The sequence below is a fragment of the Cryptotermes secundus genome, unplaced genomic scaffold (assembly GCF_002891405.2).
Source record: "Cryptotermes secundus unplaced genomic scaffold, Csec_1.0 scaffold511, whole genome shotgun sequence".
Lineage (NCBI taxonomy): Eukaryota > Metazoa > Arthropoda > Insecta > Blattodea > Kalotermitidae > Cryptotermes > Cryptotermes secundus.
The window spans coordinates 1,919,502-1,942,433 of NW_019727101.1; the positions used below are offsets into that span (position 1 = coordinate 1,919,502).

Here is a 22,932-nt window from a genome sequence, read left to right on the forward strand (position 1 = left end):
AAACGGTAGACTTGCCCTGCTTAAATCACTTCGGCACGGACAGCACAGAAAACACTTCTCCCAACATTTATCCTATTGTTGCATCGCGTACCTGTCACACTGGCTGCGTAGAGAACACCGCTTGCCAGTTACTGCATTAGTGGGTTTTTGGAATATGTTAAGGCCACTGCCTAGCAACGGACGTTGTTTACAGAGTCATTACATAGCAACGGGTATGCATGCTACATTTCCAGTTACGATTCTTGTATTTGTGGTTCCATTTATAATTCCAATTTCTTTTTACTGACGGCCAGGACAAATACACGGCAGGTTCTCACAGCGGTGGTTATGAGGGGTTCTATCTTCTGGGATATAACGCCGTGTAATCCACTGAAAGTCAACAGACGTTTCGGAGGAATGTTTCTCATCCATCTACGAGATCAAACAATAAACGGGGCAAGAAATCAGCTTGAGAGCATGTGATAAGCACAACATGATTTATTCTTTGACCCTGAAGATGGAAGATACATATTTCTCCAAAACGTCTATTAGCCTTCAAAGGATAACACGACGTTATATCCCTGAATATATAATTTTTCAGTAATATTCAAGATGCAAGTTTTTGCCGCGTGATATTTACTCTCAGCAACCACGGCGTTTGGATGTCTGACTGCGAAATGTGCGATTGAGGTTAATTCTGTCTAAAGGCCCAATAGAGTGCCTCCCGCCTCCTCACCTGGAGACGGAAACAGATCCAGTTTCTGAAACGTTATGCTCTTTAGAATGGACAAAGGATCAGAACCCAGCAATTCCGAGTAAAATTATAATTTTATTAATAAAATTAACGTTGTTAACTTTTGTTATTAACTTTGTAGTAATGTAGAGGCAAATACTCAGAATGTTAAAGAAATTGAAATTGTGACGTACTGTACACTTGGCTTTCGTAACCATGTAGAATGTAGTTTCCCTCAAGGTTTAAAAATGTTGGGCTCGATTTGTTGCACAAAAATTCCTTTTGACTGTAAATTCCCAGCAATTTATGGAAACCGAAAAGTTCATTACCGTGTTCACAAGAGCCGTCCACTGGTCCATATCATGAACCAGATCAATCCAATCCCGTCCTTGTTCTCTAACATCCATTTTAATATGGTCCACCCACCTACGCCTTGGTCTTCCCAGTGGCCTCTTTCCTTCTGGCTTTCCCACCAATATCCTATACGCAATCCTTGTTTCCCCCATTCGTGCTGCATTCCCTGCCCACCTCTAATAGTCTTACGAATTTGTATCATATCCCAGTATGATCTGAAAATGAGTATGTTTCTCGCGCTTCCAACTCCACTGCTTTGACTTATGTTAGCTTAGGTTTCAGCTACTGCTTACGATTATAAATTTGCAGACGTATTACTTATAGTAAATATCTTGGCATTTTATCCCATCTGTTCGTCTTATTGGCGTCAAATTTGATTCAGGTGGAAATTAAGCGGAAATTTAATTCAGTTAATGAATGCCGTCTTCTGGGATGTGGCGCCGTGTAGAATTTGTGTAAACCGACGTTTCGGAGGAACGTATCAGATAAAGATGGAGGCGATACGTTCCTCCGAAATGTCGGTTTACACAAGAACTACAAGGTGCCACATCGCAGAGGACGACATTCTTTATATTCACCGCCGTGAAAACTCAGATATTACGAATTCAGGTAATGCTTGCTAGCCTTCAGATCAGAGCCTTTTGTCTTCTTGTCTGCTGTCCCAAAACGTGAAAATTACAATAAACAAAACTATAATTTTGCCTGTGGTTCTGTATGGGTTTGAAACTTGGTCTCTGACATTATGGGAGGAACATAGACTGAGGGTGTTTGGGACAGAATGTTGAGGAGAATATTTGGACCGAAGAAAGATGAAGTGAGAGGAGGTTGGAGAAAACTCCATAATGAGGCGCTTCATAACTTGTGCTCTTCTCCAAGTATAATTAGAATGATCAAGTGAAGGAGGATGAAATGGGGAGGTCATGTAGTACGAATGTGAATAAGGTGAGTGCATATAGCATATTGATGGGTAAGAAAAAAAGAAAGAGACCATTAGGAAGACAAAGATGTAGGTGGGTGAATAATAATAAACTGGATCTTAGGGTTATAAGATGGGGTGCTATGGACTGGAATGATCTGGTGCAGGATAGGGACCGGTGGGACGCATTTGTGAACACGGTAATGAACTTTTGGGTTGCATAAAATGGTGGGAAGTTCTTGAGTAGCTGCACAACTGGCGGTTTGTCAAGAAGGACTCAGCTCCATGAAGTTAGTTGAAAATGAACGTAGCTGCTCACCCATTCGTGTTATTCTTTATTTCGGGCTTATTCGGAGAGTTTTCTATTTTTTACATTAACCGTTACTTAAAGTTGAGTCTCTCAGGCACGAGTGTTTTTTTTCGGATAATAGAGGATGTCCTGATGAAAGGTATCCAAAATGAAATCCTTATATCTCAGAAAGAATTTATTATGCAAATTAGTGGGTTGCACCATTAAAAGGGGAAATTATCAACGTTTCTTTCTGCATATATAACTTTCCAATAAATTTAAATGTGGGCTCCCTTGGTGGCACGACAAATATCCACACTTGAAGCATGTTTGGTGTTACCGTAGCCACAGCGTCCCTTATGTGGGCTTTCAGGTGTTGAAGTTTGTTGATCTTAACCTGGTAGACATGTTCTTCACATAACCCTACAAGAAAAAATCCACTGGGGTTAAATCTGGCACCTAGGAGGCCAAGCGATTGGTTCACCTCTGTCAATTCATATCCCAGCCATCTCTCTGTCCAGATTTTTCCTAACATGGTGGCAAAAATGTGGAGACGTATGCGCGTAAGTAGGGTATGAAGAGAAAACTTTCGGAGTTTTGCTTTCCGATGATATAAACCTGATATTTGGATGACAATTAGTTTCCGAGATATACATTTTTTTATTTTGGACACCTTTTATCCGGACACCCGGTACAGTCTACTGATGCACTGATATGTGTACTTTTAACCCAAACCTCATTCCTTTAAGCTACAATATTAATTCGATTAATAATATATTTAATAATATTTGAGGGCTTTTGTTAAGATATGCAGCTTGGTTTATGTCCCTTATTTCTCAGTATTTTATTGTCCTTATTTGTGTGTTTTCGTTTCCTCTTCGTTGTTTCTGGTTTTAGTCCTTGTTTGCATTAGTATACTTAGTCTCGTATTGTTGGCCTGTAATTGACTTTCTAGTTGCTGTCAGTTACTCTAAACAATTAATTAAATTATTTTTATTTTTGTAATATTTCACAAAGAATTTAGTGTTGAACATTTTATTGAATTTTAAAATTAAACATTAGTTTGCATTAATTTTCTTAAGCTGTATATAGTTAAATAATTTAATAAAAAATTATTCTAAAAAATTATGTATTTAGACGTGTTTATTGGAAGAAACACACCTTAGTCTTTAAAAATATCATGAGAAGTTTCCTACACTATTGAATTATACATAAATATATTTTGTCAAAGCAATGTCTTTATGAAGATGTTTGGTGTTTCTTATGAAGATTGGCCATGTTATCGCAGTAAACAAAGGACTACATTTCATACCTGATTATTTTACGGCAGTGGGATCCTCAAACGAACCCAGCGACATTCTGATCTGCATGCGTTTCAGGAAGTCTAGAAGGTGTCGTATGAAGATATAGATTTCCCATTAAGAAATTTATGTCTCCGTATTTATGGATTTCATTGTTATGGCAGTTTTATTTTAATCTCCAGACGCTACTTACTAAACCTCATTTTGATCAATTTCTTTTTCCTAATTTCACATTCCCATGGAACTTACAACAAGGAACTCTCTCCATAATGTGTATAGATTAACCGTCTTTTAGTGCATACAATTTCATTTGTCACTTCACACAACATGTTTCGGCATAATTCTGCCATCCTCAGGTGTATCAGTCACGTTAAACCATTGCACTGCTTGCCATCAAGTGTCCATTTATAAAATGATATAAAATGTGTGTTCGTCGTTGTTCAATAATAAATTTATATATATTGAAACTTGTTAAGATCTATCATCTTACATATCGTATATCAAACTCGTGTGTAATGCCATTCATCAGCTATGGGAGTCGTTCTTCTTGTGTTTTAATTGTGTATATACCGTGTCTTATGATATGTCTTTCTTATGTGGCTGCGTGCGTTGTATTGCTGGACACATACGTCCAGCAATACAAGCTGCTGAAAGTAATTTTGAAACAGATACCAAATTTCTTGTCGCATTTAGAAAGTCGTCAATTTGACTTACACGAATTTCTGGAACCTACTTCGACCGAACCACAGTAACTTGTTTGAGGAACCTACAGCCCTCATGAAACTGTAACAAAATGTGCTTCGCTTCGTTGATATAGTTTGGCACTATTAATTTCATAAGCCTGCATTAGTCTACTGGAAACAGTTAAAATAATCTGGCGTTATTCCAAGACCATCTTGAAGTGTATCCAAATTGCCTGTTTTCACAAAATATCTCTCCTCTCATACACACTTCTTTTACTCGTAAATTTAAACACATGGATTTTTTTTAATTAAAATAAAAATGTTAGAATTTTACACTGAAATTCGGAATGACAAGGCAAAGCTATCCCTGTAAATGGCCGTGAAGGCCCACAGGGTTATGAGACGTTGAGGATCACACATTTTCTTTAGAAAATTGGCTCACAGATTGCGGTAAGTTTGTCAGCCTTATGTTCCGCCCCCTTTTACTCCCAGGAAGATTCTTGGTGCTCATAAAGATCAGGTCAACTGATAAAAAACTCATCTGGGTTCTAACTCGCTACCTTCCGGCTAGTAGCATCAATATAAAATATTCGGCAATTGTCACATAATTAATATCAACATATATTAAAAATTTCGTGTTTTTATATTTAATTAATATCATCATATAGGCTTCCTCTGTAGTCAGAGTTATTTGTCATGTAAGATTGTGCAATAGGTAGGCATGCATTATAAGTTTAGGTCTCTGTGGTTGAAACGTGATGCGTTTCAGCATAACTGAGTAGAAATTTCATCTGTTTCTTGGATTATTTCTGTGGTTTAAATAGAAACTGTGACCTATCGCACTTCTCTCTTTCGTAGCATGGTTACTAACCGCTGACGGTAAACCTGTATTTAATGTCACTACCCTAAAATTTTCACACAGTTCTTCTATATTAAATTTTAAATGTACATATATGAAACGATTAATAGAATACGATGATGTTGAGGCCCATTTTGGGCCTTATATAGACTAGGCTTTTTTATGAATCAGTATGGCCAAAAATCATAATTTTCCGACAGTGTTTCGTAAAAACTTTCAGAGTTAGAATTATAATAGTATCTGCCAAATGATTGACGGGAGGTATGGAAAGTCAACACGTCTTGTATATTGTAGATTAGTATGGCTGAAAATCGAAGTAGGTGCATAAAGTTTGGTTGAAATCTCGCCTGCCAAATGTTAGCAATATCTGTGAAACGGTTTATGGGGTCCTACCCGGAAATCTCCGTTTGTGGCGTAATATAAACTAAGCTTTATTGAGGATCAATATGGCTGAAAATTAGAAAAGTTCTACAATTTGTGACGAGGTATTCTTATTCCATTTTTAGAGAAAATCTTACCGACAGTATAGATGCTGAAACCAAGCCACAGATAGACAGGCATACAGACATGCCCTCCGTAAAAGGCGTTTATTTTTACTTTGTAGAAAATCCTAACAAAATTTGCCGAGCACGAGATTATTTTACAGATTTTGATCCCTGAATGAGCGAAATGAGTTTAATTTGACATTAGGAAAATCTATTATGCGAAAAGTTTCACTTTTTTCTTCTAATATATCTGCTGTATTCAGTTACTTGAGATGCTCCATTTTTATATAACACTTACGAATATATTTTGTGGTTAAGGCTACTGTCTTCTGAGATATGACGGCGCGTAGTACAGAAGATAATTACTAATTATTCGCGCGAAAGTTCTGCCCTTATTTTCACAGTAGGAATTTATATTATTTTATACTGAAAACCACAGCAGCATCTTCCTCCGAAATATCATGATGGCATAAGGACATCACATAATGGCATTTATCAGATGTGAAAAACACAATGCAAAAAAATTAATTTTATGAAATATATTGTTTTAGGTAATTAGTATTTGAAGTTTGATTTATCTTGCAAATTTACGAAATTAACATCACGTAGTGTAAATCACTATAGATAATATTTAATACATTCCTGTCAACACAACACTATTTCATGCACGTGGAGTCCGCTGTCTGGGACCTGTTTCGACACATGTGTGCCATCTTCAGGTCAGCTGTTTGTTTAGAGTTATTCTATCTTTTACTTAACGCACGATAGAGCACTAAAGTCGCCGTACCAGGGCTAACAGTTAGGCTAAAAACTTATGTATGAATATATATATATATGTATTGTATACTTAGCTTTAAGTTTCCTATAAATCGAGTGAATGCACTGGTCTTATATACACTATACACACTATGCAGGAACAACAGGTATGAAGCTATTAAAATAATCCCCGCTCCATACGAACGAAAATTTTAAAAGTAACGGAGGCAAAGCCGTTCTAGGAAGAAGAGTAGAAAAAGGAAATCTGCTGACATACAGAGGGTGTTCAATACTGCACCTTTAAATAAAACTTTTTTGTTTATAAAAATTAAGCAAAGTAGCCACATTATTAATCAACAGATAAAAACCAATCCATCATAGTATATAATGTAATGTAAAACACACTGATGGATCCAATCGGGTTACATAAAATTTTAGTTAAATTCATAATACAGTTACGTAACTAAGAACCGGGCCAGAAATGACATATACGTTCGGAAACTTGTCCTAGACAGCAGCTCCTCCTGCTGGATGTAGCGTTGTGTTACTAGGAATATAATATTCTGTATATAAGTTGAGAGGATTACCTCTGGTTCAACTTGTTCGTTCCTACTTATTTCTTTAAGATCCATTGAAATACGTGATTTTTTTCTGAAATTCAGATTTATTCATTGCTTATCAATTACAAATGTTATAATTACTAAATGATCTCACAAAATAAATAAATTGTATATGTATCACCTGCTTTAACATTAAATAACTCTTTATTTTGTCCCAAACTGTATTCATGTTTTCCGTATGAACCTCAAATTAAAAGCCAATTACTTGCCAAAGCACCACTAACAATATTTTTTTCTATTCTGGAATTGCAATGTGTTATCTGTGAAGTATAATGTTCTTACTTATGACTTCCAAGAATAGGAGGCACTATGCTACAAGCCGGAAAGTCGCGGTTCGAATCCCAATGAGGTCATCGGATTTCTTTCAATTTCCCCAATCCTTCCAACCGCACTAAGGCCCTGGTGTTGACTCAGCCTCTTAACAGGAATATTCGAGTAACAGGAATCTTCCTGGGGGTTAAAGGGCGGCCGGCGCATAAGGCCAATAACCTTACCGCCATCCGTGGGCCGATTGTCTAGAAGATATGGGAGCCTCAACTTCTCACAACCCTATGGACTTTCAAGGCTTGTTACAGGGATAGCTTTTACATTTTATCTCGAAAAATCAGCTTTATTTTCCCAAAATATTGTAGATGATTTTAATTTGTAACGGACAAGCATTTTGTCTTTTGTGAAGTAAAATGCAAATTTGGGTTTCATAATGTAAAGGAATATTTCCTCAAATAGCCTTAAATGATTTGTCTTTGTATTTGGAGAAGTGAGTTTAATATGAATTATGAACGGAATTTTTAAATATAACGTAGACAAACTTCGTGCTAGGAGCAGTTAGAAAGAAACTCTCACTGACTTCTGTCCAGTTGTTGTTGCCCCCAGCTCCGAGATACTGGCTTCAAATAATCATTTCACGCACAATCTGGAGATAGCCGCTGATGAAACAAAACATTACGTACCCTGTAGACCTGAATTCGTTACAGTCCGGAATTCCNGAATTAATGAACCTGTGCTACCAATCCAGCGTAAAGGAATTAGGAAAACATTTATTTAAGAAGCCAATGGGATAGAGAAATATGATACACTTTAAACAATTACAACTTATCTGTACTCACCCGTAAGGCTACATCTATTTATGTTACGAGGCAGATATGAAATCTTTTTTTATTTTATTTATTTATCACTTACAATCGTTGTCTTTCTGTGCATTATCCGTTGTCCATTTTTATTTAAAGTACACAACGTTTCGAAAACTGGATTCTATCTCCGTCTTTATGTGGAACTTACTCAATTTGGCTCAATCGATGGAGTCAGTTTCTATCTTCGGACACCACCAGAGTCATTGTTGATTTACGACTGGAGGTTTACTACCAATCAGTCCGTCTTAACGACAAGCCCCTTGAGACTCACGACCAGCAATATTATTTTTAACTGAAAACTTGCCATCATAATCCTTATGTAACATCTTTTCTGATGAGAGGACGGGTCTGTAGTTTACAAATGCTGCTGGTCCTCGTCAGCACAGTCCTCATGTCCGAGTCCTTCGGGACTTATTACCATATTTTACTGTCTCAGATTCGAGACTCTCCTAACTTGGAGGGCCTTATCCCCGTATTTATATCCCCCAGGAACAGCCGGACTAGAACACTGACACAAGGTCAGATATACAAACTACGTACAGTGTAAACCATCTGCGAGAGTTAAGACAAATGTTAAGAAAATAAAGTACCACACATACATGACCTAGCAACTATGTTCATGCGCTCTTTCACAGCTACTTTTGTTAAAATCGGAGGACTATCAGAATATGCATAAGTAATTACTAAAGAATCAAATTCTCTATATGGTACCCATATATAAACATAATATTCACATAAATTCTACGCTGTTTCAAATAGAAACAAGACGATGTATAATGTACAAAAACACAGTGTTAATATACAGGGCTACTACAAATGATTCATTCAATTTCAAAACATTAGCCTATATTTTCCAACTCAACAAGTTGGCAGCATGGGTGCAGTGTCTCACAAAATGGCTACAAAGATGGAAAACAGTTTCTGTGTGTTCGAATATGCGAGACGTTCGTCTGTTATTGCAGTGCATCGTGCATTCAGAGCAGAGCACAGAAAAGAACCGCCATGTAAACAGAGCATTCTGTGGTGGTATCGGCAATTTAAGGATACTGGTTGTCTGTGTAAACGGAAAAGCACGCGGCGACCAGTATAGTGTTTCGAAATGGAATGAGTCATTTGTAGTAACTCTGTATAATCGTCACAAAATTTAGTTGTCATTTATAGCTTGTTTAACAACGCTTTTAGTAGACTATATAGCATCTAATTCTAGATTGATAGGTAAGATATGAACTGCAAAGTGTCGTGGAGAGAAGTGGTCGTGGCCTAATTTATGGTAGTACTTGGTCCCTCCAGGCACATGCCTGGAGGTTTTCAGGAAGACTATAAAAAATTTCAGTCACGATAGTCGGTGCTCATGCTCTATGTTTGAACCAGGCAGCTCCAGAATGCAACTTTGAATCGTTACCGGTTGAGCCAGCGTAATCGTCGATTTTCTCTATTTTTGTGCAGGTAACGAAAGCGAGATATTGACGCGTGAAAAATATTGTTGCGTGTACAGCCGTTCCTGTGCAACGGCTGCGAGATAGGAAAACAAATAACATCCGTTTATAGACAACGAATCGGTTAATACGTTCCCACGGCAATGGATACGCACGCAACTATAGAATTACTGTTGGAAACGGTGTTTTCTATTTGGCCCGTGCAAAGGTGTTAAAAGAAAGACAATTGGGGCGACCCAGTCAGGTGAGAGTATAGTTCTGCAAGAAGGGCTGACAAAAGATGGCGCTATATTTCAGATTTGGGATATTCTCCAGACAGTAACGACGTGAGCACAGAAGCTGAAGGATCTCTATTGTTGAGAGCTGTTACAAAGCAACGACCAATGAAGACAATCAGGCTGAAAAAGACTTGGCGTGTAATAATTTGTAAAGAGTAGGAATTAGCAACAGTGCTGCAGTTAATTTGTAGTCACTACATGCAAATGGCCAATAAATCTATTCATCAATTCATATTCTCTCTATATTCACCCAGCCACTTGACAATATGGAGCGATCCCAAGAAAAATAAAAGTAATCAGATTTCGGCCCATGAAGATTTTTTAACAATGTTCCATCCTGTTAGTTTTGGCCCACAAGTGAAAAGTGCAAGCCACCTCGCAGTCTTCGTATCTACAGGTGTGGTTATTACTGGACACCTCTATCACTAAAATGACCTTCGTCAGATGTAAAAACCACAAACTGAAAAAAATCTTAATATTATGGAATTTATCATTTTCGACGATTAATATATAAAGTCGGATTTATCTTGCAAAGTTACGAAATTGATCTCATGTACAATTAACCATTTAAATGTAAATAGAAGAATTAAGACACATATAGAATCAGATATATTTATCCCTGGGGCCTAAAAGAATATGATATTCGTTTAAATAAATGGCTAATCCGATATGACGTCTTGTATTCTGGTATATCATTACTAATCTCATGCTTTAATCTGCAGTGTGGACGGGAGCTGCGCTGAGTGCATTGCTTTGCTCTTAACCTCACTGTTCTTCTTTCCATATACAGAATGTCCCAGGAGGAAAGGTCAGTATTCTGGGAGGTCCTAGTATCGGTCGTTCTAAACAAAAATAGTATATGTACATGTGTCCTGTTCCGAACGGTTTGCGGCTTAGAGCTATTTCACTGTACAGTTCCAAAATGGCTGATAAGAAAGAGATATTACGCAATGTTTCTAATACCGGTATTTATTGCTTAAGTGACAAATTTGATACAGTTCACCTAGTAAAGTAAAGTAAAGGTATCTCTGTAACATACCGTGGAGGCCCATAAGGTTGTGAGATGTTAAGATTCCTACATTTACTAGAAAATCGGCTCATAGATGGTGGAAAGGTTGTCAGCCCTAAGCGCCGTCCGTCCTCTACCCCCAAGAATATTCCTGATACTCATTTCTGTTAGAGGCTGAGTCGACCTCAGGGCCATAGTATGGCTGGAAAGATTAGGTCAATTGAAAAAAAATTCATTGACGTCATTGGAACTTTTTTATTTCTTTGGCGCTACAGCCCTCATTTGGGCCTAGGTCTACCTCCATAAAACTCTCCGTTCACTTCGGTTTTACTAGATCTTAGACATACGGTAGGACTCCTTGGGCGGGTGATCAGCTCGTCGCAAGGCCTCTACCTGTACACAAACAGAAAAACGCACACAAATATCCATGCCTTGAGTGGGATTCGAACCCACGATCCCGGCTTCGGAGAGAGAGAAGACAGTACATGCCTTAGACCGCTCGGCCACCGTGATCGGCTCATTGGAACTCACCTAGTGTAATGCTTTTTCGAAAATTCCACCGTCAACATAAATACACTTTGCAACTGGTGTGAGAACATGGCGTGTTGCTCGTCTGTACGGTGAAATAGCTCTGTCTCGGAAACCGTTTGAAATAAGACACATGTACGTATACGCTTTCTTGCTTAGAACACCCGATACTATGATCTCTCAGAACACTGAACTTTCCTCCTGAGGCACTCCGTATAATTTACGTATATTTATTTCCACGCGGTTTGTTCTTCTGCCCTGAAAGTAGAGGCAGAATGTTCCTCAAAAATTTGGTAAACATGTACGATAGATATCCCAGTCACATCATTTGAGGCAATCTTCATTAATCTGATAAGCTGCATAGCAATTGTAGGGCCTGGAGGCCTCAGAGAGTATAGCGAGGGGCTCAGCTGCAGTTGAATTCCCTGCAGTGGTAAGATTTTTTTCTCTGCTCCGCAACGTCCAGACCGGCTTTGGGGCCCACCCACACATATGTATATTTGACACTTTCAGCTCTTTCCTCGGGGGAAAAGCGGCAGGGGCGTGAAGCTCGCCACTCGGCTCCTGCTAATGCTGAGGTCCATAATTGTGGAATTATACCTTCACTCCCCAATACGTCTTCAAGGCGTCATACTTAGTCGATTAAGCTCATGGACAATTTAATCTCTTTTAACTTTATACTGCAGTTCTGTATAGGATGTATCGAAGATACTTTTTCAGAGGAATGCGCATATTACAGGTGGGACAAATAATTTTGTGAAGAGAAGATGAAAGTCATTCAGTTAACGAGAAATTTCCCAGCCTTTTTCGGAACCGGAAGGTTCATTACCTTGTGCACAAGTGCCCTTCGCCCCTTTCTATATTTGATCAGACGAATGTAATCCTCATTCTTCCATCCATTGTCTTTTTGAACTTAATTTTAATATTATTAATATTATATTTAATATTATAATATATTATGACTTAACTTCACGTTTTCGATACAAATTCTATATCAATTTCTCACCGTTCTCATGCGTGCTATATGCCCAGTTCTTTTCTGTGTCCTTCATATGATCATTCTAATAATATTTGGTGAAGAGAGCAAATTAAGATGTTCCACATTATGTAATTGTCTACTGTTTCCTCTCACTTCATCTTATGCCATGTGTTCTCAGCATCATGTTCTCAAACCCTCTCAATCTATGTTTACCTTAATTTGAGATATATTTCAGACACACGCAAAGAAACCTTTCAAACTATAGTTTTGTGTGTTTTAATTTTTAAGTATTGAGGCAAGAGTCGGAAGATAAAATATTATGAACTTCATATACATACATACACGTGACTCCGAATGTTGTCACTTGTTCATTAAGAAAATTCTTAAGGGGCTAACATTTCGTCAATGTCATATCAACATACTAAAGTTTCTTAAATTAATATTGACTAATATACGTTTCAGAATTACTGTGAGAAATTTGTGATATTTAATGTTCTCACAGTCATGTCTGGTCTTATTTTGTCTGTTGTCGTGTAATTTGATAGAGAGGTAAATATTTTTTGGAAAAACATACTGTCTCCCATCCAGCAAGGTACCATGACGATGGATGCATAAGGTTTCTCCGAAACTTATCTGTCCCTCCACCAGAGTACATAATATCACTTCCCAGAAGAGAGTGGACCATTAGTCTCAATAGTACGTGAGAACATCAGATCTCACAACTATCTCGATAAGTACGATGATTTATTTCATTTTCGTCGAAAATCTGGTATCTACTTGCCAAACTGCACAACGTTACAACACACGAGACAATTGTCTTCATAGTCACTGCCACAAGTGCATCAAATGAGACATTTCTGCTTAATATTAAAATGATTCCATCCAATCAGGTGTAAAGATTTTATTTCAAGGGATAATTTTTTCTCCGAAAATTTAAGTGTTTCCTACCAACTTACACGTCATCACAACCCAGGAGAAAAGTAATTTTTATAAAGAGAAATGTTTTCTATGTAGACTTCCTTTGATACAAGTCTCAATGTAAGTTAATTGCTCCATGAAGCAGACATGTTAATTCCAAATATATATTATGCCTGCTTTACACTAATTCGTATGTTATCCCGACTCATAATTCCCGCTCTTTTCTTCAGTCTATAACAAGCTAGTGCCTCAAATCAGGCCACGACCGCTTCCTTCCACACCTTTATTAATATCATCTACACAATTCAGCTTACCAGTCGAGGTTCTTGTAACTTGAGCTATTAAAAGTGTCGTTAAATAAGCAGTAAACAAAGGAAAAATGTAATTCAGTGTGTTACCTGTTATGTCTCGTCTTACTGATGACGTCACAAAAATACCAGACAATCCCAGTGTTGTTTCTACATGCACAGCACTTGACGTAATGAATCGCATGAAACAACTAAATAAATATCGGGACTGTATCGATTCCATACATTTAACCTGTGTTCGGTTCAGCCCATTAGCATCTCCGCTAATTAAATATCAATGGAGATTAGCTGTTTGTTCCACGGCAGCATTGCGTATCATTGCAGAGTCTGGTCACCCAATGGCAAGTTGCCCCGCCAACAAATCACAATTCATACGTACTACAGTGCAATAAGGTACTAGTGTGGTGTGTTAATGTTACAGGTTGCGTATGTGCCGGGCGCTGTTTACGTAAGGGCATATACTTGGGAGTCATTACATCAGTTGGTAAGTAGAACTCTGTTTTGCCATGCTATATAAATTGTTGTATAACGTCCATTTTTATGAGTGATTGTTCTTGTTTTGTCAGTACATTCTCACTTTTAATTATTTTATTAAGGAAACACCAAAAATAGTATTTTTTCCCCATTATATGCACCAGCACACACTGACGATAATAATAATAATAATAATAATAATAACAATAGCATTAATAATGATCACGATTTAGATCATCAGGCCTACTCCGACTCCGCTTTTATTTCAAATCCAAAATAAAATTTGGCACTTCAGCTTACTTGGAGGGGTTCAAAATTTCTTCTGGTCTTCAAAATATTTTGAATGCTACTGAATAAAAATTCATTTTGCAAATCTGACTCTGAAGTTTATTTCTATTGGTTCTATGGTACATTTAAAATGTCAAGGAGATTGCTCTAGCGTTTATAATAAGATTCGCGTTCATCAGATGTTGACTCGAATCTCGTGCACGAAACCGTCTATCCTGGTTAAGATATTTCATGGTTTTCCTCGGTCAATCTCGGTAAATTCTTCAATGTGACACGATATTCCACGACAGTTTCCTTCCAGATCCTATCTGAAACCTCATTCATCAATAATTCTACTAACAGACTCTGTGTAATATATCTATCTGTGGCTCTACAGACCTTGTGGACCTAGGATACTTCTTCAGTTTCTTGATCTATACACAGTCGGTTGGACCCTTTGGACGCGAGATCAGCCCGTCGTTACACAGGACAGCACAAACACAAACTTCTTTGCTTTGAATGGGATTCGAACTCACGAGCTCGGAGTTTGAGCGGGCGAAAACATTTCGTGCCTTAAACCGCGAGGCCACTGTGTTCGGCTGCCATATATTGTACTTGTACTTACCAATAATATCGTGTCAAATATTCAAAACAATTGAATTTCGAAGCAGTACATGTCATTCCTCGGAGAATTAGACGCTAAATTTCCACTGCGGAACCTCAGGATCAAGCCCTCGTGATTTCCNAAACATGATTCTTGTTAAATATTTTAATATATGAAAATAATTTAATAATAATTTGAAATGATGTGCCTGCCTATCTACCTACCTACCACTAGGCGCTACAGGCCTGGGTGAGCCTTGACCTCCTCTACAATCAGTCTCCACAGCCAATGCGTGCTGAGGTAGGAATGGATCCACGCATGATGACCCGAGGCTGGTTGTTAGGTTTCTGAACAAAATCCTTTTTAGAGGATGAAGTTGATAGCCTCATGCCAAAACCTCAACCTGGAAGACCAGGGTATCTCTCTTAGTCTGGACTCTACCCTTTGCCCTTCCCGGCATGGGTGACCCTACTGGTAGATAAACTGCCGCCGGCATAGCTCTTCAGGTAACATAATCATGCAAGCCCTACCACCACAATAAGGTGGAGACACCTTTGAGTGGGGGGTTAAAATTATGTAAAATGATGTATGACGTCATGTTCTTGCTTGCACTTTGTTTTTGCAGCGATGTGTACTTTCTGGATGGTAGGTATGTTGCTTACATGTGTTCTGGTGCCAAATGTGTATGTGGCTTGCCTCTGAGCTTTTCTCTTTCCCCTTGCTAATCGCATTTCAGCTATTACTTCACGCACATCGTCACATGAACTGTATGAAGAGATTTCCTTTTCGGAACTGAGTCTTAACAATCTTCACGTCAAGATACGAGTGTTTAAGCTCTAGTCACCAGTTCAGATTGTGAACATTTCTAACCAAATTTTGTCAAATAGAAAGAGAATTACTACGTTTCACTGTTTTGCAGAAGTTATAAACGTAAAGTCACCATCCAAAAAATTTATAATAATAGAATGGAATTTGTTATTCCATTAAGAGTGTCGGTTCAAACGAGCCACAGTCAACTGGGAAATAAGCAAGCGGACTACAGTATTTCCTTCTATCTTGCAACATGAACTCTGTCAAATCTGCAACACAACATTATGCTACTTATGAAAACAATACAGAGCGAGACGCGTGAAAAGCGTTAATTGATATACTCGTGCAAATGCGAAGAGAACGCTCTTAATTACACAGAAAACATTTAGTTTATTAATATATTGTTGTCATTATTGGAAACTCTCTTATATTGTGAACAGACTGTATTAAGAATTTCATTATACAAATTATTTTTAAACTTCTTTTCCATTATCACGTGTATATTATTTTTCACCAGAAATAAAATTAATAAGGTTAATTTGTAAAATCATTTTTTTTCTATCATAGGCGCATTAATCTAATCTAATCTTCGTGGCCTGTAGTACGCAAGCGAACTATACCGACCGAGCGACCGCCGTTTGACATCGAAGTTAGTGCCAAATTTGCGGTTAGAGAGTGTCGCTTGATCAGCGCAGCGGATCGCCACGGCATAGGCACTGTACCGAGCTTATATTTTGCTTTGGTTAAATCTGAACTTTAGTATGTGCCTGTTACTTGGAAGTGTGTTACTAGCTTGGATCCTGTAACCATTGAAATTTCGCCTGATTTCTTTGATCTAACAATTTTCAGCATCCTTCATCGAAACATGGCTTATGCTTCTTCGGTTCATAATAACCTAGACTCCCTTTGACAGGCATTTTTATATTATCTCTAATAGTTTCCCAAGCTTTATTAACATCCATCTCAGTTTCCAAGTTTTCCAAAGCCGCAAACGTAGTTGAGATTTCAACATAAAACTGCTCTTTACCCTCTACCTCATTTAATTTCTTGAGATTGAACCTCTCCATATGAACTCTGTGTGTTGTTTGTTTGCTCACTGCCAGTCTTTCCCTAACCTTTGTCACCACCAGGTAGTGGTCAGTATCACAATCTGCTGCCCTGAATGATCGGGCATCAAGTATGCTTGGGTGCCGTCTCCTGTCTATCAAAATAATGGTCTATTTGATTGTGTATCTTCCCATCAGGAGATGTCCAATTAAATTTATGGATGTTACGATATGGGAACACTGTACTTTTGACAGTAAGATTTTTTGGTTTGGCTAAGTTTACTACTGTAACTCCATTATCATTACTAATTTCATGCAAACTCTCATTCAAACTCGTTGGCTTGAAAATGTCTTTCCTCCCTACTTTGCATTGTAATCTCCTAACAAAATTTTCATAGGGTACTTTGGGAATGTATCAAATACATGTTCTAGTTCTTAATAGAATCTATCCTTTATGTCATCAATTTTATCTTCTGTTGTGGCGTGAACATTCATATCAATCATATCACACCAGTGACCTTTTAGTATTATATATGATATCCTATCACTAACGAATTCTTCCTTTTAACTGCTGATACGATTATCTTATGTACGAAGAAACCTGTACCTAATTCATGATTATCATTCCCCTTTCCATAGAAAAATGTATAGTCTCCTGCTGGTGCGATGCCACCTCCATCCCATCTGACCTCCTGTACTCCCGCTAAATCTAACTTATATTTTAAGATTTCTTGTGCCACTGCCCTGAGCGAACCTGCCCTATACAAACTTCGAACATTCCAAGTGCCAAATCTCATATCCAATTTCTTTAGCTTAGGTGGTTTATCCAAGGAATCAGTCCAGGTCCGAGGTCTTGTGATCATTTTCGTAACATAATTATTTTTTACCGTGAGGAGTTGTTAGCTCCACGCTCAACCCCCAATCTGGAGGACCACCCCTTGTTGGCTGTCCGCGATTGCTTATTAAGTTTATTCGCACCTTCCTTCCAAAACGGGAGGGCGTCTCCTCCATCCGCAACCTGAGGACGCTCCATGCCGTGGTGACAAAGGACCCACCTAACAAAAATTACGAGCACCTCAGATGAGCTCCGGGAAGAAAATGGGGTTTATCTAAAATGCCTTAACTCTTGTAATTATATTTCAATAATTTATAAAGATCTTCAGTCTAAATAAGTCTGCATATATGGTATCTTTAGGAATATACGAGAGTGCGCGAAAGAGAGATTCAAGCACATAATGTCGATTTAATCGAAATCAGATTTACGAGAACATATCGGATGGATTTAATTGCTGTTAGTTGCTCAGGTAGTTACAAAGTTGTACTAGGCAGCAAGCAGTTTTGTTAATATAGTCACGGTCTAACATATATGATAATTACGTTTAATATCTTTACAAGTATTTTCATATGTGATGAGAAGGTTCATAACTTGTACTTTTCTCAAAGTATAATTAGAATGATGAAGTCAAGGAAGATGAGGTGGACAGGGCATGTAGCACGAATGGAGGAGATGAGAAATACATATAGGATATTGATGGGAAAGCCAGAAAGAAGGAGACCACTAGGAAGACCAAGGCTTTGGTGGGTGGACAATATTAAAATTGATCTTAGAGAGATAGAACGGAATGGTATTGATTGAATTGATCTGGCTCATGATTGGGACCAATGGAGGGCTCTTGTGAACACGGTAATGAACCTTCTGGTTCCATAAAATGCTGGAACTTTCTTGAGTAGCTGCAGATTTGGCTTCTCCTCAAGAAGGGCTCAGCTCCATAATTAAGTAAGTAAGTACTTCTATAGTGAAATACTTCTTGTTTTAACTGCAAAATTGTAACGGCGTGTTGTCTCGTAAACGCGATATCTGACTTATTATGCCTTGTTAGTTATTAAACACCTTGTATGCAACTTGTTTCTTTAAAGCATTTAAAGATTTTACCTTTGAAATATCTTCAACATCACTGGTGTATGCACATTACATGTTTCGATCAAAATTGATCATCTTCAGGTGCCTGTGAAATTCTGAAGAAACTGCTGAGCTTCCCTCCATAAATTCATTTTTTGGGGGAGTGCCCTCGTCTGCGCACCTATGTGTTCCTGTGTTGATGGGTAGTTCATCTTTTGTGTCATGTATAGCTGTCATGAATGTTTTAACTATTAATTTATAATTATATACGTGTATATTCACTGTAAAAATACAATGATAAAAAATCTAACGTATTTAAACGGATCATATTGTGATTTCCCTACACAAATTCTGTAGTAATATAGATTTCGATTACTATTTTTGTTAGGAAGAACTAGCAACTAATTCTGTAATATTTCGGGATAATTACTTACCTTATATTTCTTCTCAGTAGATATTGCTGGAGAAGATTAGACCAAAGCCATTTATTGCAGCTACAGATAAAGTTTTTCTACATCCTTCATGCCTAATATTATGTAACAATAAATTTAATATCTTTGGGAGATGTTGAAAAACTTAATTTAGGTTTTACGTTGCATCTTTTAAATTATGAAATTTGAAATTGCTCCAGATTCACATTTGTAACTTTTAGATCTGCTCTCTGAGCTTCAAAGAACACTTAAAATAATTTCGAAAACTCTTCAATTTCAATTATATTTACGAGACGTATAACATCATATATATTTAATAAAACTGCCTGAGGATGATTCAAGATATGGACTGAAACATGCTGCAGTTATGAAATAAAACCTTTGTAAATAACTAGATTGGTTTCTTCTGAAATATTTCTTGTGTTGACGGCCAGAATACCACAAAGTAAGTGGCATGACTTATGATCATTGCAACCAAAATTGCTTAGATACAAATTTATTATTGTATTACTGTTTATTATAATAGATAATTTAAACCCTGAAAGGAAGAGACCACATTGTTGACCTAGACTTAAATGGGAGGATAGTATTTTCACGTGTATGAATGACTGTAGGCTGGGTTTGGATTAATAATTGGACTTATCTAACACTTTCAGATCATAATTACAAGTAACTATAATACTATGTAAGATTTGAGGCTTTCACGGCGGTNACTATAATACTATCGATAATTTACACATTCTGCAATTCGCTAGAGCACTTGCTAAGTCTTCTCAGTCTACTGTAGTTGCCTGATGCCAGATTCCAACAGTGTCCTCTGCTCCTATGTTTACGTTCTTACCGTCTGGCGACTGTCTCACAACTTTCAATTAACTAACCGAACTCTAGACTTGCCCTGTTTATAACATATCGGCACCGACTGCGAAGAAACCCACTGTTCCTCTGTTACTGTATCCAATTGTTGCTTAGGAGACCGAGCAGAAAACAACATTCTTGTATTGTTGTTCGCAGGCCTCTGAATAGCAACGGCCGCTGTACATTCGCCTATTTCTCGATCTCCGCCTAGCAATGAATCTACATGCAACAATATTAAAAGAGTCTTTAGAAGAATGGGATCTTGTTCAGGACAATGTCTAATGGAGAAATGTTGCGAAAACGCTAATGAACATCACCATTTTTCAGTGGTCACCAAATTGTGCCACATGTTGACTCATTCCGTCATGTTTCGTTCGGAAGAATATTCAGAATTCTCCTGGCGGTTTCATATTTCGAAACTTTGTACAATATTGTCTCTGTTTCAATTTCTTGCCACGTGTCTTCATTTCTTTTAAGCCCCCTTCCAGGTGCACGCTACCAGCCGTCTCATAAATCTCATTTTCAATATCTGTGACTTTGTTTTGTCTCTTTCTTTCATTTCCCAGCCGTCACCATCACATGAAAATATCTTTGGATATGCATAGTCGTAACATTTTCACGAAGCCTGGGTTTCGATGACTCAGAAGTTGTGCTGGAAGCCTGGATATGTCAGTCGCTATGAAAGTGGCCTACGTGCTGGGGTCCACTCAGCCTCATACCCAGTTCATACCGGTGGCTGTTTTCGCCGGGGTAAAGCGGCTGAGACGTAAAGCTGGATTGCTGAGGTCAAGAATGGTGGAGCTATATCTCCACCTTCCATACGTCTTCATGGCGTGGCGCTTAATTCATTAAGCACAATTTCAGAAGTCATACATTTCAGTTTCTCTCCCCTTTTCCTCCTTATTATTACACGGATCATCCGAGGTATTTAAATGTGTTTACTCGCTCTATGACTTTCTTTACTCTTTCTGAGTTGTCTGCACCATCCAGCCATTTTAGAATACCTGATATCCCAGGAATACTTAAGTTCACTTAGACAGGAGCGTTTGGGCTGGATAGGCCACTATCGGTTGTCATCAAATGTTCTCAGTTAAGATGCTAATGAAACTTTTATTCAAATAAGGGGTGAGTGAAGTGCTTAATAACCAGCTGATAGATTATCATATTAGGAATAACTCTTCTCCATGAAATTAATTAGTTATAAAGGTAAAAAAGTAAAGCTATCCCTGAAACAGGCTGTGGAAGCCCGTAGGTTTGTGAGACGTCGAGGCTCCTACATTTTCTAGACATTCGGCTCATAGATGATTTTTAGGTTGTCAGCCTTAGGTACAGCCCTCCCCCTCCAGGAAGATTCCTGGTACTCATTTCTGTTAGAGGCTGACTCGATCGCAGGACTATATTGCGGCTGGAAGGATTAGGTTTATTGCGAAATCCAATTATCTCACCGTGAATCGAATCCGTGACTTTCCGTCTTGGAGTACAGTGCATCAACGAACTACGATATCGCGCGCCCCAATTAACTAGTTGTATTTTCACTAACTATTGGCCGTGCTATAGGGCCATAGCTCAGGTGGTTAGGCCCTGGCTTCTCGCTGCAATGCCTCTGGTTTAGTCTCCGGATTACTTTATGTGACATTCACAGTAGAAGAAATGGCATTAGGCCGGGTTGCTCTCCTCATTTCTTCAGGTTTCCCTCTGGAAATAATTACTCCATTATTGATGCATACTCATCTATAAACGCCTCCTGAGGTGCGTGATAGTCCTGACCAGGCAGCACATTATCACATTCTTGGTCACTTTCTCACTCATTCATAGAGCTGAGCCCTTCTTGAGAAGTCGCCAATTGTGCAGATGCTCAAGAACTTCCCAGCATTTTATGGAAACCGAAGGTTCATTACCTTATTCACAAGAGCCCTCCACTGGTCCCTATCCTGAGTCAGATCAGTCAAATCCACACCATCCCAGCTTATTTATCTAAGATCCATTTTAATGTTGTCCACCCATCCACGTCTTGATCTATCCAGTGGTCTCCTTCCTTCTGACTTTCTCCCCAATATCCTATATGAATTTCTTCTCTTCCCCATTCGTACTACATTCCCTGTCCATCTCATCCTCCTTGACTTGATCAATGTAATTATACTTGGAGAAGACTACAAGTTATGAAGCTCCTCATTATGCAGTTTTCTCCAACCTCCTGTCACTTCATCCCTCTTCGGTCCAAATATTCTCCTCAACACCCTATTCTCAAACACCCTCAGTGTATGTTCCTCCCTTAACGTCAGAGAACAATTTTCACACCCATACAGAACCAGAGGCAAAATTATTGTTCTGTATATTCTAATTTTTATGTTTTTAGTCAGCAGACGAGAAGACAAAAGTGTCTGGACAGAATGATAAAAAGCATTACCGGAGTCCAGTCTCTCCTTAATTTCTTCCTGAATCAGGTTTTGGTACGTTGTAGACGTTTCGAAATACATGAACGCTGCCACATTTTCAAAACATCTGTTTCCTATCTTTATGTCATAATATTGCCCTTCATTCTAGTGACGAGATAGCAACATATACTTAGTTTTCTCTGTTTACTTCTAGACCAACCTCCTTATTAGCGTCAAAGAAAGTGTGTGTTTTTCTTTATGGTATCTATATTATCACCCAGTAGATTCACATCATCGGCATAGACCAACAGCCGATGTGTCCCGTTTAATATCAGTCCCATCTGGTTTTCCTGGGCCTAACTAATAACATATTCTAAAGAAAAGTCGAAAAGGAGTGGTGATAAAGCATCTCCCCGTTTTAGATTATTTTGGATACAAACTTATCAGACAAATGTTTACCTATACGGACTTTACTATACGTTTGATTTAAACACATTTTAATCAGCTTAACTAGTTTTATGGGTACCCCAGTCTCTATCAGAATATTGTACAATACTTCCCTCCTAAATGAATCATAGGTTTTCCTGAAATAAACAAATAGCTGATATC

The 22,932-nt window shown here is 38.1% G+C and overlaps 1 protein-coding gene across 1 annotated transcript in view; it reads left to right on the forward strand.

Annotated features, from left to right (window-relative positions):
* The window catches only part of LOC111864420, a 724,828-nt gene that overhangs the window by 446,172 nt on the left and 255,724 nt on the right, over positions 1-22,932 (forward strand). The window contains exon 5 of the mRNA XM_033751420.1: positions 13,983-14,045. Coding sequence (XP_033607311.1) covers positions 13,983-14,045 — 63 coding nt within the window. The remainder of the gene's footprint in view (positions 1-13,982; positions 14,046-22,932) is intronic.